At 42.3% G+C, this 14608-nt stretch overlaps 2 protein-coding genes and 2 non-coding genes across 4 annotated transcripts in view; all 4 read left to right on the forward strand.

The window, feature by feature from the left end:
- LOC143205982 (histone H2B) overlaps positions 1-2548 on the forward strand; it is a 44207-nt gene extending 41659 nt beyond the window's left edge. The window contains exon 2 of the mRNA XM_076418963.1: positions 2012-2548. Within this exon, the coding sequence (XP_076275078.1) occupies positions 2077-2448 (372 nt within the window). The 5' untranslated portion in view covers positions 2012-2076 and the 3' untranslated portion in view covers positions 2449-2548. The remainder of the gene's footprint in view (positions 1-2011) is intronic.
- Positions 2549-7411: 4863 nt separating this feature from the next.
- Positions 7412-7783, forward strand: LOC143205983 (histone H2B). The gene has a single exon (XM_076418964.1). It carries the CDS (start codon positions 7412-7414, stop codon positions 7781-7783), a length of 372 nt encoding a protein of 123 aa, XP_076275079.1.
- Positions 7784-10677: 2894 nt separating this feature from the next.
- On the forward strand, positions 10678-12664 carry LOC143205989 (small subunit ribosomal RNA). Its single transcript, XR_013008035.1, has one exon. It is a non-coding gene; the product is annotated as a small subunit ribosomal RNA (ribosomal RNA).
- Positions 12665-13372: 708 nt separating this feature from the next.
- LOC143205993 (5.8S ribosomal RNA) lies at positions 13373-13527 on the forward strand. The gene has a single exon (XR_013008037.1). It is a non-coding gene; the product is annotated as a 5.8S ribosomal RNA (ribosomal RNA).
- The last annotated feature ends 1081 nt before the right edge of the window (positions 13528-14608 follow it).

A 14608-nucleotide genomic window follows, 5' to 3' on the forward strand; every position in this document is an offset into this window, starting at 1 on the left:
AATTTCCTAATCAATAATTCGGTGCTCTTTTGATAACGACGAATCTCCCGCAAAGCGACCGTCCCAGGTCGGTAGCGATGTGGTTTCTTAACGCCACCGGTAGCTGGAGCGCTTTTCCTGGCCGCTTTGGTAGCCAATTGTTTCCTAGGAGCTTTACCTCCTGTTGATTTTCGCGCAGTTTGCTTGGTACGAGCCATATTTTTAAAATAGAGGTAATGAGAAAAATTAACAAACGCAAACGACGGCGACCCCTTTCGGACTGATTCGGTCATAAAATCAGAGAGTCCTTTTTATAACATGTTATCTAATCTGATTGGTCCGTTTTGTGCCAGTGGGCGGAACTCAATCCTAAGTCTACAAAACCGGGCTGATTGAATGTAATCGACAACAGTTGTCCGTAGCACTCGTGTTGTGAGCGCGCTACTTATTCGAGATCATTTATTTTTTTTGTATTAGGTTCGATAAAAGATGACCGGCAGAGGTAAAGGTGGTAAAGGTTTGGGAAAAGGAGGAGCCAAGCGGCATCGTAAAGTGCTTCGTGATAATATCCAAGGTATTACGAAGCCCGCCATTAGAAGATTGGCTAGACGAGGCGGCGTAAAACGTATATCTGGTCTGATTTACGAAGAGACCAGAGGTGTTTTAAAAGTGTTTTTGGAAAACGTCATCAGAGATGCCGTTACATATACCGAACACGCCAAAAGAAAAACCGTTACCGCAATGGATGTAGTATACGCCTTGAAACGTCAAGGACGTACATTATACGGGTTTGGAGGTTAAGTCACATTTTATTCGCGAACTAACGTGAAATGTGACCCTCAAAATTAATTTTAGAAAAATTAAACAACGGTTCTTTTCAGAACCACAAATTTATCGATATTTAAAAAACGGAAGCTCTATTAGGATTTAAGGATAATCTTTCAATCATTACAATCATCATAATTTTATTTAAAATAATAATTTAAGTATAACTGGCCCTAATTATTTGAGGGTTTGGATTCCAAAACTCTATACTTAATAAATAGACCGCCCCTTAAATTCATCGTTAATTACATAGATTATATACAAGGCGCGATGTTATAATACGGTTCGATTTTACTAAAGGAGAACCGCTAGAAATAAATCCTTCATATTATTTCGACTTAATTGTTGTTTAATAAAACGATAATTATTGGTATTGGAATGTCTCTTAATTTATCTTACACACCCAAAAAACAATCTTTAAAGTACTTAAACTGTTTATTAGAATATTTTAAATAATTAGTAAGTGCAAGTCATAATATGAGTTTTAATTTTAAGTTCTTTTTTTGTTTTATTATTTTGGTGGTCCTGAAAAGGACCGATAGTTAAAAGGTTTTTGTACGACACAAAAACCCTAAGGCTCATGTAACTTATTTGGTTTTACTATCTGTTTTTTTCGGTAACAATACGGCCTGGATGTTTGGTAGAACGCCGCCCTGGGCTATAGTAACACCGGAGAGGAGTTTGTTCAGTTCTTCGTCATTTCTGATGGCCAATTGTAAATGCCTAGGGATAATCCTTGTTTTCTTGTTGTCTCTAGCGGCGTTACCTGCCAACTCGAGAACTTCGGCCGCCAAATATTCCATTACGGCAGCTAAGTAGACGGGAGCACCGGCCCCTACGCGTTCGGCATAATTTCCTTTCCTTAAAAGCCGGTGAATACGGCCAACAGGAAATTGTAATCCCGCTCGGTTGGAACGAGATTTCGCCTTTCCCTTCACTTTTCCACCCTTACCACGTCCAGACATTGTATTGCTAACTTTTTTAAACTAAAAATAACCGAAAAACTAATGGCGACAACGCTCACGTCCTTTCGACAACGAATGAACAACTGGCAGTGAACTGTCCAGCGAATAGCTTTTATTCGGCAACTTCTCAAAACACTAGTACGTTTCCTACTCGACCAATCAGAGCTTTCTACGACATAACGCCAAGAATGGGCGGAGCTTAGAAGTGTAGCGTCATTTATCAAATAATTAAACGACTATAGGTATATTTCGGTTTAGTCTTTTATCTTTTGCTGTATGGGTAGGTCGCGAATCTCATTCGTTTAAAATGCCACCGAAGACAAGCGGTAAAGCGGCAAAAAAGGCTGGAAAAGCCCAGAAAAACATTTCTAAGAGCGATAAGAAAAAGAAGCGTAGGAGGAAGGAAAGCTACGCGATTTACATATACAAAGTTTTAAAGCAGGTTCATCCCGATACGGGTATTTCCAGCAAGGCCATGTCGATTATGAATTCTTTCGTGAACGATATATTCGAAAGGATAGCCGCCGAAGCGTCGCGCCTCGCCCATTACAATAAAAGATCGACCATCACGAGCAGAGAAATCCAAACCGCCGTTAGGTTATTGTTACCCGGTGAATTGGCTAAGCATGCCGTTAGCGAAGGTACCAAAGCTGTCACTAAATATACCAGTTCTAAGTAAACGAAATATATTATTTTGAAGGTGATCATAATAATATGAAGGGTGGAAAACGGCTCTTTTCAGAGCCCCAAAATGTTTAAAGAAGAAAAAAAGAAATAAACTATTGTTAAGAAGATAGGATATATACGAAGTCAAATAAATTAAAATATAGTAATCGTTCATAAAAATGTTAAAATATCCAGAAAAAAATATTTTATTTTATATATTCATTCCTTTACGGTAACATAATAACAGTATATGTGATACCCCTTTCTTATCGTGATATAAACTTCAAGTCAATCCAGCAGGTGTTCACACCTTATTACTAAGGATTCCTCAATATTCACAATATATTTGTGAGCATAATATTCTAAATTCAATTCACAAATATTATAACTAAAGCGTCATATAAACGGAAAAAATATCAATGTCTCTTTTTTCTAATAGAAGTTGGTGGTTCTGAGAAGAACCTTTTTTTTTCATATAAATACAAAAAACGACCTTAATATAGGACAGCCGTAGCATTTATGCACGTTCGCCTCTAATGCGTCTGGCTAATTGAATGTCCTTAGGCATGATAGTTACTCGTTTAGCATGGATCGCACACAAATTGGTGTCTTCAAAGAGACCAACCAAATAGGCCTCGCTAGCTTCTTGCAAAGCCATCACTGCCGAACTTTGGAAACGTAAATCGGTCTTGAAATCCTGAGCGATTTCGCGAACCAATCGTTGGAAAGGCAATTTCCTAATCAATAATTCGGTACTCTTCTGATAGCGTCGGATTTCTCTTAGAGCGACCGTACCGGGTCTGTAACGATGCGGTTTTTTAACACCACCGGTAGCGGGAGCGCTTTTCCTGGCTGCTTTAGTAGCCAATTGTTTTCTGGGAGCCTTACCTCCGGTTGATTTTCGAGCAGTTTGCTTGGTACGAGCCATCGTCTAAACGGGTCTGACTTCAAACGTGTAGGAAGAATTACAAGCGCAAGCACCAACGAACTTTTGGAAACTGATCGAAGGTGTCAAAGAAATCTCCCTTTTTAATAATGTGTGAAGATATTCTGATTGGTCCGGCTAGCATCTGTGGGCGGGACCCGATTCGAACTCAACAAAACCCATGGTAGGATTTGAAATTGAAATAGTTACCCGTAGTATTCGAGGTGTACGCTGCACAATTCGATTATAAATTTGCTTTCTTTTAATACTAAATTGAATAAATCATGACGGGCAGAGGTAAAGGTGGTAAAGGTTTGGGAAAAGGAGGCGCTAAGCGGCATCGTAAAGTGCTTCGTGATAATATCCAAGGTATTACGAAACCCGCCATCAGAAGATTGGCTAGGCGGGGTGGAGTTAAACGTATATCCGGTCTAATTTATGAAGAAACCAGAGGTGTATTAAAAGTATTTTTGGAAAACGTTATCAGAGACGCCGTCACTTATACCGAACACGCCAAAAGGAAAACCGTTACTGCCATGGATGTAGTATACGCCCTCAAACGCCAAGGACGAACCCTATACGGATTTGGCGGTTAAATAAAGTATTATATATGCTGACCAATTAAAACAGAACAACGTATCTATTCAACTAAAGAAAACAACGGTTCTTTTCAGAGCCACAAATTTACTAGCATAAAAAAAGAAATTTATTATTCGAAAATGGACTAAGATGACGTTAAATTTTATTAAATATCTGCTCCTTTCATCTAAGATTTACTTGTAAAGTAACAAATATACTGCATTATAATAGACGATCGTAATATAAAAAGATAGATAAAGTTTAAAATAAGATTTCATAATAAATGTTAGGTTAATGACAAGAATGTAAATGATGGTGAACAATCGAATACCGAATCTTCGTTGAAGCTTTAATATAGTTTTCCTTTAGAGAGAAAATACTCCGAGATAAACTTCGCGTCGATGAGCTTGGAGAATCCTTAAGATTTCAAAGAAGGTACGGTAGTTCTACGCACGTATGTATGGAGATCGCGTTCCATGTATTTATTGACTTTAGATAACTATTTATGAAAACAGATTTCAACTAAAGAAGCAAAATATACTATAATATATATGAGCATTGTATCGATACAGAAGGGTTTGACACGATATTCTTATAGACGTCTCGATATCGTTGCTCACCCGATACGTTCGATTGTAACCCAGAGTTCGGATGGTGTTAAGAAACCGTTAAATAAGAAGTATATTAGTATAGGATCGGTTAATTTTCATGTCATTGTTTTCTTACAGTTAATTCGACAACGGTACGTTTCGATATAGATTCGTTTTGGACAACGAACAATCTGTACCGCATCAATTAGGAATAATATGTCTCGTTTCTCCAATAATAGCATTAGATCTGTACGGAATTGCATTTATATCAAAAGACGATATATCGGGGGACGTAGATTTGAAAAGATATATTTTCATAGTTATAACCGAAAGTCTATAACTCGAATGTAAATTGGTAGTTTCGACGGAATCGAGAGCAACGCTTGATTTTGTGCTTCCTTCTAAGACGATAGTCAACGTAAAATTTATTGGTAAAGTTTGCTACTTCTACTACGTTTTATCTTTTAACGCCTCGAACATAAATCGTATGATATTCTAAAGGATTTATGTATTTAATATGAGAAATAAGTAAACGGTTCCAAGCTCGATGAACGTTTCGACGAAGCCGGAATATGGAACGTCGTTCGCGCTCGACCGTTCAGTCCTCCGTTCGGCTCATATCATATAGGGTACGCATTAAATGAGAGCGACCGCCAGACAGTTAAAATACGCGAACGAGAAGCATACGCACGTACGTAACTTTGTCAAACGAATCGTGATTAGAACGTTCTTATAAGAAAATTAAGAAATTATATCAGAATGTCGGACGTCGATATTAGCGGACAAGCGGTTTCTCCTTCGTCGAATCAAGGGAGTGGAGGAAATTCCGCCGCCGTTGTTAACGCATCGTCAACAGGCACACCGGCCGGGTCGAATTCATCTTCGGTGTCGGCTACGGGAGCCGCATCAGCTACAGCCGGTAGCGCAGGTTCGTCTGCAGGAGGGAAGAAAGAAAAATCCACTTCGAGCAAGGCGAAGAGTTCTAAATCGAAAGTTAGTCATCCTCCGATCGCTGATATGGTAACGAGTGCAATTAAAGGATTGAAAGAGAAAGGCGGAACTTCCTTCAGAGCTATTAAAAAATACATAGCGGCCAATTACAAAGTGGATGCTGACAAATTATCGCCCTTTATAAAGAAATATATAAAGACGTGGATCGCTTCGGGTGTTTTGGTACAAACGAAGGGCAAAGGAGCTTCCGGATCATTTAAATTAGCGGCTTCGGCACGTAAAGCAGGAGGTACGACAGCCGCAGGTACGAAGAAAAGAAAAACGGCCACTGCCAAAACCGGACAGAAAAATAAACGAAAACCAGTAGGAGGTGCCGCGACAGCTACGACAGCCGGTGGTAAAAAAGCGTCTGCCAAAAAAACCTCAGAGAAAACGGAAAAAAAGACGACCGCCGCCTCCGCCTCAACTAAGAAAACCACAGCTAAAAGTAAGAAAGGTGAATCTGCAACTTTGGCCGAGAAAAAAGCTTCTGCCAAAAAAGCCGTCGAAAAGAAAACAGGAAAGAAATCTACCGCCGCCACGACTACGTCCGCTTCCAATGCCGCCGCTAATAGTTCATCTTCGAAAGCAGCAAAAAGCAACACGGCCGCAAGATCCCCGAAATCGCCTTCCAAAGCGAAAAAATCTAATAAAGCCGGACCTACGAAAAAGCCCAAGGCGCCTAAACCGAAAAGTGCTAAGACGACGACCTCAACTGTTCGTGTTGCCGCTGGTGAAGGTGCGAAAACTAAAAAACCAGTATCACCAAAGAAAAAGAAATAAAACTATTTCTACTACGTATGACGATATATTAAACAGGCGACACATTTCATCGTCAGATCAAGAAGACACGGAGTTGAAAATTACAAATATCCCGACACTCCTGGACGTGCTACGACTTCCCTAAAAAATACGTTCGTCCAAGACCGTATTTTTTTAATAGAAAAAAAACGGTTCTTTTCAGAACCACAATATAACTTTATAAAAGAAAGAATATTTATATAATTTATTTATTATCTTATTATTACTTAAATGATTATTTTCTAGATAGAGCCGTAACTAATTAGGGAACCGATCGATCGATACTCTAAAACAGTAATAAAGGAATATTCAGTACAGATCAGATTATTTATAAATTTTCTAGTTAATATTTATTCTTTAATAAGAACGCGTATTCTAACTTCTTTTTTATACGATTTTGTTGGCCCTGAAAAGGACCGATATTAAAGGGCGTATGCAAAACTTTAAACGGTTTGCGTTATCTATTTGGTTTTGCTGTCTGTCTTTTTAGGCAATAATACTGCTTGAATGTTAGGCAAGACGCCGCCCTGGGCAATAGTAACGCCAGATAACAGTTTATTCAATTCCTCGTCGTTTCTGATGGCCAATTGTAAATGCCTAGGGATAATCCTTGTTTTCTTGTTGTCTCTAGCGGCGTTACCCGCCAACTCGAGAACTTCGGCCGCCAGATATTCCATTACGGCAGCTAAGTAAACGGGAGCACCGGCCCCTACGCGTTCGGCATAATTTCCTTTCCTTAGAAGTCGGTGAATACGACCGACAGGAAATTGTAATCCCGCACGATTGGAACGAGACTTCGCCTTTCCCTTCACTTTTCCGCCTTTACCACGTCCGGACATGTTAATCTCGATCGTTGTTAGATACTGCTCACCTTTAAATCAAAAACGGTACTGGAAATTTCTTACAGATCGGCCTGGAATTTTGTCCGCGAGCCAAACTCGTTATATCATACGCGACCAATCAGACTCTAACTCGGGCTATGGGCGGGGCTTAGAAGTGTTCCTTCGAATGTTATAAGTTCTAGAATTAAAGGCATTTTTTTAGTTAAGTACTCTTTGAGGTACGTGAGACGTCGGGATTTTTATTTCGAAATGCCACCGAAGACAAGCGGTAAGGCGGCCAAGAAAGCCGGAAAAGCCCAGAAAAATATCTCTAAGAGCGACAAGAAAAAGAAGCGCAGGAGGAAGGAAAGCTATGCGATTTACATATACAAAGTTTTAAAGCAGGTTCATCCCGATACGGGTATCTCCAGCAAGGCCATGTCGATCATGAATTCTTTCGTGAACGATATATTCGAAAGGATAGCCGCCGAAGCGTCGCGTCTCGCCCATTACAATAAGAGATCAACGATCACGAGCAGAGAAATCCAAACCGCCGTTAGGTTATTGTTACCCGGTGAGTTGGCTAAGCACGCCGTTAGCGAAGGTACCAAAGCAGTCACCAAATATACCAGTTCTAAGTAAATTAATTCACATACCTATGTGTGTTTCAATATACTACTTACCTGCAAAATCGGTTCTTTTCAGAACCACAATTGGATATACATTTTAAAAAATGAAATGTTAAACAGTAGCTGACATTTTATAAAAACAGAATTTTCAGATATATATATATATATTGTAGTTATTGTATTGAATTATATTATATCATTATAATCTGTTATATAGTAAGTATATAGAATAAGTTTTGTAAAAATGGTACGGCCCGAGATTGTTATTTAAAAATAAGGTAAAGTATTTCTGGAGTGACTTCGAAAATATGTGTATTCATTTTTATTACGTTTATGACTATATGATAATTAATTTATTTTTCCTAACTGTGGCTAATTGTGGATTGTGGCTAATTTCTACACGATAAGTATTAATCACGGGAACGTCTCGAAATGAACAAATAGGAACTGTAATTAATCAAGAATTTAGAATGGAACTATCGTCCTAATATAATGAGGATCGTCAAAGAGAAGATACTTTTTTTTTCGTTTACTAGGTTGACCTTGCTTGGGGACAGTGGAACTCAGTGGAAAATCGCTGATGGTGGGTGAGGAGGATAGGCCTGTGGTCAGAATCGATATCTTGGAGTACTTGCAGGTCAGAGGCTTGATTCGAATTTTGATAGATAAAAAAGTCAATTATTGTCGGTCGATTGGAGGAGTAGTGAGTTGGTTCGCTTGGAGCAATAAGCCCAAGTTCCAACTCATCTATTATCCCGGCCGATAGTAATTCTTCCAATAGCTGTGTGGTTGATGGCGTTGAAAATGGCCTGAAAATCTCCTTGGTCATCTGAATATGTTCCGAAGAGTATTTCGCCAATGGAGATCGGGTTCGTGTTCTAGTGGAATCCAGACCAGCCAGACGACTGTTATCTTGAGTTCCCCGTACATGAGTGGGGGGAGGAATTGGTCTTTTGGGTTTGGTTGTTTTTGGAGTAGGTCGGCACTTGCATCCCGAGTAATTTGCGGTGTATGGTTCTCAACAGTTGGTGCATTTCGGCGGGGAATTTCTGTCTTTGGGACTTGACGTAGGCCGGAGTGGCTTTACAGTTGGCCGATGAATGACCGTAGAATTGGCAGTTAAAACGTTGAACGCGCCTGCCGTTGCCGCGCTGGGCTTGGACTTTTACCACCTGATTCATTAGGCGGTCGACCGCGAAGATACGGCGTTCCTCTCGAGGAACCGACCAACATGGATTGGATTGAAACCGAGCTTCATGAGCGCGGTTCGGACTTCGAGTTACCATTACGTCGAGAGAGAAATATAATATATTAGCTGACCCCGCAGACACTCCGTACCCTGTACTCAATGGATAAATAAAGGATTCATTCTATCAAATTCTTCGTTCAAATCACTTTCGAATCATCCTTAGGAACATTCTGATATCGGAAAACCTTATCCGTAGTCGATAAACGATATCTAACGGATGAATTATAGAAAATGGCCAATAAGCGGCAAATATCCGATCGTAAGGGTGCACCATCGTTTCGGCGAATCATTCTTTTGGAATCTTACGTTCTACAAGCAAAACATTTATTCATAGGTATATACCGATAATAACGAACGGGCCGACGTAACAACCTAAAATGTCCTGAAATACGTGAGAACAGTTTTACTCCGATCGCCGTATCGATATGTGACAGTATCCATCCTATGAAGGATCTTTACATTCTACTAGCATAATTTTATGGATCGGAATTTTCCGACTTTTAAAGAACGTGATCGGCAGTCTAGAAACGGCCTGAGGACGTATTAACACGAGAGGTTAAAATTATTGCTTTAGAAGTTCACGTTGTCTAAAGCTAAAGTTTATTCATCGGAACATTCCGATAATAACGAGAACGGGCAGACGTAAAAACGAAAAATTTGCGCAACGTCCGTATAAACGATCTGTTCTAAAACACCCATACATTTCCGATAGCTGGCGAGAGACCCGCGCTTAAATCGTGTGCGCTTCTACGTGGGGCGATACGAGAGACGGATACGACGGGTCGGGTCGACCGGCGCTGTGACACTTTTTACCGAGTGGCTTTTGATCAGCGAAGGTGGTATTACATATTATATGTTAATATATAAGATCCGAACCGTATTTTTTTATTTATCTAAATAAAAAGCGTATTTCGTCGTGTTATTATATATTCGTAACGCTCTCGCGATTTTGTATCGTCGTTTCGTTGTTCTTCCTGGTCGGTTTTTTTCGATATATCGGGAAGCGTACGACGACGACGACGGTATCACTGCGAGATCGCGAATTCGGCGGGAACATTCGGCTTCGTTAGAAGAAGATGATCCACGATTCATATGCGATTGGAATTATTATTTTTATGGACGTATCGGTTTTTCATCGGAACGTTCATAAAACAGCAACACATTTTGCGATAGCTCTCTGCTCTCCGAGCGAGAATAAAATAAAAAATCACGAAACGTTTCTCGTACGAGGTTTCCTTGTCGCTTTATATATTTCTATCTAGCGAAGGGTTCGGAGAGAATGTTTTTCGAGGTCTTATAAACGCCGAACGATATTTTGCGGCATCCAATTTTCGACGTAGTCGACGATCGTCGTCGATAATCGAGATAATTGGGTGCCTAGTCGATCGGTTGTGTATAAAAAAAACAAAAGATGTGTCTAAGATGATGATATCGTTTTGTTTTATTAGACAACTAATATTAAAATGTAAGAGCGTGGCGCCTCGGACCGGTTTTTCCGTCGTCTAGGCGCGCTATCATGCACCTCCTTTTTATTAGTCGTCGATATATATTATATATCGTCGTCTTACGCACACGTTTCTTTATAAGTCAAACTTATAAAATAAACTGTGTCTGTATTTGTTTTATCTGCTTCGTGTCGATAAAATAATAAGAACAGTTCCCTGGTTGATCCTGCCAGTAGTCATATGCTTGTCTCAAAGATTAAGCCATGCATGTCTCAGTACATACCGAATTAAGGTGAAACCGCGAAAGGCTCATTAAATCAGTTATGGTTCCTTAGATCGTACCCACAATTACTTGGATAACTGTGGTAATTCTAGAGCTAATACATGCAAACAGAGCTCCGACCAGAGATGGAAGGAGTGCTTTTATTAGATCAAAACCAATCGGTTTCGGGTTCGCGCTCGTCATCGTACAACTTGGTGACTCTGAATAACTTTAAGCTGATCGCACGGTCTCGCACCGGCGACACATCTTTCAAATGTCTGCCTTATCAACTGTCGATGGTAGGTTCTGCGCCTACCATGGTCGTAACGGGTAACGGGGAATCAGGGTTCGATTCCGGAGAGGGAGCCTGAGAAACGGCTACCACATCCAAGGAAGGCAGCAGGCGCGCAAATTACCCACTCCCGGCACGGGGAGGTAGTGACGAAAAATAACGATACGGGACTCATCCGAGGCCCCGTAATCGGAATGAGTACACTCTAAACCCTTTAACGAGGATCAATTGGAGGGCCAGTCTGGTGCCAGCAGCCGCGGTAATTCCAGCTCCAATAGCGTATATTAAAGTTGTTGCGGTTAAAAAGCTCGTAGTCGAATTTGTGTCTCGCGCCGCCGGTTCATCGTTCGCGGTGTTAACTGGCGTGTTTTTCGCGAGACGTCCTGCCGGTGGGCTTAGTCGTGTCGCGTCGCCGTCGCGCGTGCGTTTCGGCGTGCGTGTTGTGCGCGTCGTGGTTACGACGGCCCAACTCAATCCTGCCGCGGTGCTCTTTACTGAGTGTCGAGGTGGGCCGGCACGTTTACTTTGAACAAATTAGAGTGCTCAAAGCAGGCTAAAATTTCGCCTGAATACTGTATGCATGGAATAATGGAATAGGACCTCGGTTCTATTTTGTTGGTTTTCGGAACCCCGAGGTAATGATTAATAGGAACGGATGGGGGCATTCGTATTGCGACGTTAGAGGTGAAATTCTTGGATCGTCGCAAGACGAACAGAAGCGAAAGCATTTGCCAAAAACGCTTTCATTGATCAAGAACGAAAGTTAGAGGTTCGAAGGCGATCAGATACCGCCCTAGTTCTAACCTTAAACGATGCCAGCTAGCGATCCGTCGACGTTCCCTAATATGACTCGACGGGCAGCTTCCGGGAAACCAAAGCTTTTGGGTTCCGGGGGAAGTATGGTTGCAAAGCTGAAACTTAAAGGAATTGACGGAAGGGCACCACCAGGAGTGGAGCCTGCGGCTTAATTTGACTCAACACGGGAAACCTCACCAGGCCCGGACACCGGAAGGATTGACAGATTGAGAGCTCTTTCTTGATTCGGTGGGTGGTGGTGCATGGCCGTTCTTAGTTGGTGGAGCGATTTGTCTGGTTAATTCCGATAACGAACGAGACTCTAGCCTGCTAACTAGGCGCTTTTTGACATCCTAAAGGCCCGCCGGCCGCGTTGCTTTCGGGTTCGCGGTTCGTGCGCGGTTTTTACTGTCGGCGTACAAACTATTCTTCTTAGAGGGACAGGCGGCTTCTAGCCGCACGAGATTGAGCAATAACAGGTCTGTGATGCCCTTAGATGTTCTGGGCCGCACGCGCGCTACACTGAAGGAATCAGCGTGTCTTCCCTGGCCGAGCGGCCGGGTAACCCGCTGAACCTCCTTCGTGCTAGGGATTGGGGCTTGCAATTGTTCCCCATGAACGAGGAATTCCCAGTAAGCGCGAGTCATAAGCTCGCGTTGATTACGTCCCTGCCCTTTGTACACACCGCCCGTCGCTACTACCGATTGAATGATTTAGTGAGGTCTTCGGATCGACACGCGATGGCGTTTCGGCGTCGTCGATGTGTAGGAAAAGATGACCAAACTTGATCATTTAGAGGAAGTAAAAGTCGTAACAAGGTTTCCGTAGGTGAACCTGCGGAAGGATCATTACAGTGTGTTGTTATGCCTATATATATATAATAGGTAAACGTACAAGTCTGTAAAAATCATTGTCGAACGTTAAAGAGCCATCTACGAAGTTCGGAAGTTCCGATCGAATTTCGACGTCGTCAACGTAGCTGTTTTCGGGTACCTATAATATATGGTTTTAAAAGATGTACGCCCGAAAGCGGAGATATATACGATGAAGATGTTGTTATATAGGACGACGAGTAATAATCGTCGGCCTACGACGGATTTCGTTATAAATGGACAAATCGAGCGCAAAATAAAACGATTTTGCCAATTATATTTCTAATCGACGTTTCGATCCTCATATCGACGAACATATACGATGATCGGTAATGTGATTAGTTTACGAAAATCTTATCACCCTTCGTTTGTTTCATTCCAAAAGGGTGAGATTTAGTTTACGAAAATATTGCCAAACTATGATCAGCGTATGCTCTTTTGTTGTCGTACGAGGTGAGACGACGAAAATTTACAACGAACGTCACCATTTCGAGTAGTCTGTCTCCGCTCCTCTCGTTGTGTGTAGTGGAGAAGACGAAAATAAACCGTAAGAGCGTTTTAAAGTCGACGGCGGCTGCGAAAGGGGCGCAAGCGCTGTCTATGACGTGAGCGCGCGTCGTCGTCGTCGTCGTCGTCTTATAATAGAAACGTTTCGATATGCGTTTAAAACCTAACTTAAAAAAAGATTACCCTAAACGGTGGATCACTTGGCTCGTGGGTCGATGAAGAACGCAGCTAATTGCGCGTCAACTTGTGAACTGCAGGACACATGAACATCGACATTTCGAACGCACATTGCGGTCCTGGGATCTCATACCCGGACCACTCCTGGCTGAGGGTCGTATCTCATTTCAAGACTGCTCGGATTTTCTTTGATCTTCGCGATCGACGAGAAATGTCTGAGCGTGCTGAGCGTATAAGCGCGATTCGATCGCGACGTTCTAAAACGTGACAGCGGACCCGTACGTGTGACCTAACTCTCTCGTACGGGTCGTACGAATATGAAAGGGATGAGACGTGTTTAAAACGGTCGTTCGCACGTTTTTGTGATAAACGTAGCGCGCACCATTAATACGATCGTCGTATCCGATAAAATTAGTTTTTAATCGACGTCGGATCGTAGGTGCGTTGTCTCTCGAATACGAGGGAGAAAACACCGTTTTTCGACGGCGCGTCTTTTCCATTCTAAACTTTTATATTTCGTATTGGCTCCTAATCTTCATTATTATGATGATTACGAGCGCCACGCATATTAAACTAGCGACCTCAGAGCAGGTGAGACTACCCGCTGAATTTAAGCATATTACTAAGCGGAGGAAAAGAAAACTAACTAGGATTCCCTTAGTAGCTGCGAGCGAACAGGGATTAGCCCAGCACCGAATCCCGCGACCGACATCGGGCGCCGGGAAATGTGGTGTTCGGGAGGGTCCATTATCTCGACGTTACGTCGCGCGTCCAAGTCCATCTTGAACGGGGCAACAGCCCATAGAGGGTGCCAGGCCCGTAGCGACCGTGACTGACGGCGAGAGGATCTCTCCTTAGAGTCGGGTTGCTTGAGAGTGCAGCCCTAAGCGGGTGGTAAACTCCATCTAAGGCTAAATATAACCACGAGACCGATAGCGAACAAGTACCGTGAGGGAAAGTTGAAAAGCACTTTGAAGAGAGAGTTCAAGAGTACGTGAAACCGTTTAGGGGTAAACCTGAGAAACCCGAAAGGGTCGAAGGGAGAAATTCATTCGCGGCTCGTAGTAGGCGGCGTGCGATCGCGTGACACGTGACGTTTCGGCGTTGCGCGCGCCTTTCGTACGTCGATCCGGCGACGAACGCGTGCACTTTTCTCCTTGTAGGACGTCGCGATCCGTTGGGCGTCGGCTTAAGGCTCGAGGTGGAGACCGTAGACTGCGGTTCGCGCCGTTTTCGTTT

Source organism: Rhynchophorus ferrugineus, unplaced genomic scaffold (genome assembly GCF_030347505.1).
Source record: "Rhynchophorus ferrugineus isolate W39M unplaced genomic scaffold, kcgeb_rfMv2 rfM434, whole genome shotgun sequence".
Taxonomy (NCBI): domain Eukaryota; kingdom Metazoa; phylum Arthropoda; class Insecta; order Coleoptera; family Curculionidae; genus Rhynchophorus; species Rhynchophorus ferrugineus.

Excerpts from the sequence above, each read along its gene's own strand:
- LOC143205983 (XM_076418964.1), top strand. The coding sequence starts at position 7,412 with ATGCCACCGAAGACAAGCGGTAAGGCGGCCAAGAAAGCCGGAAAAGCC.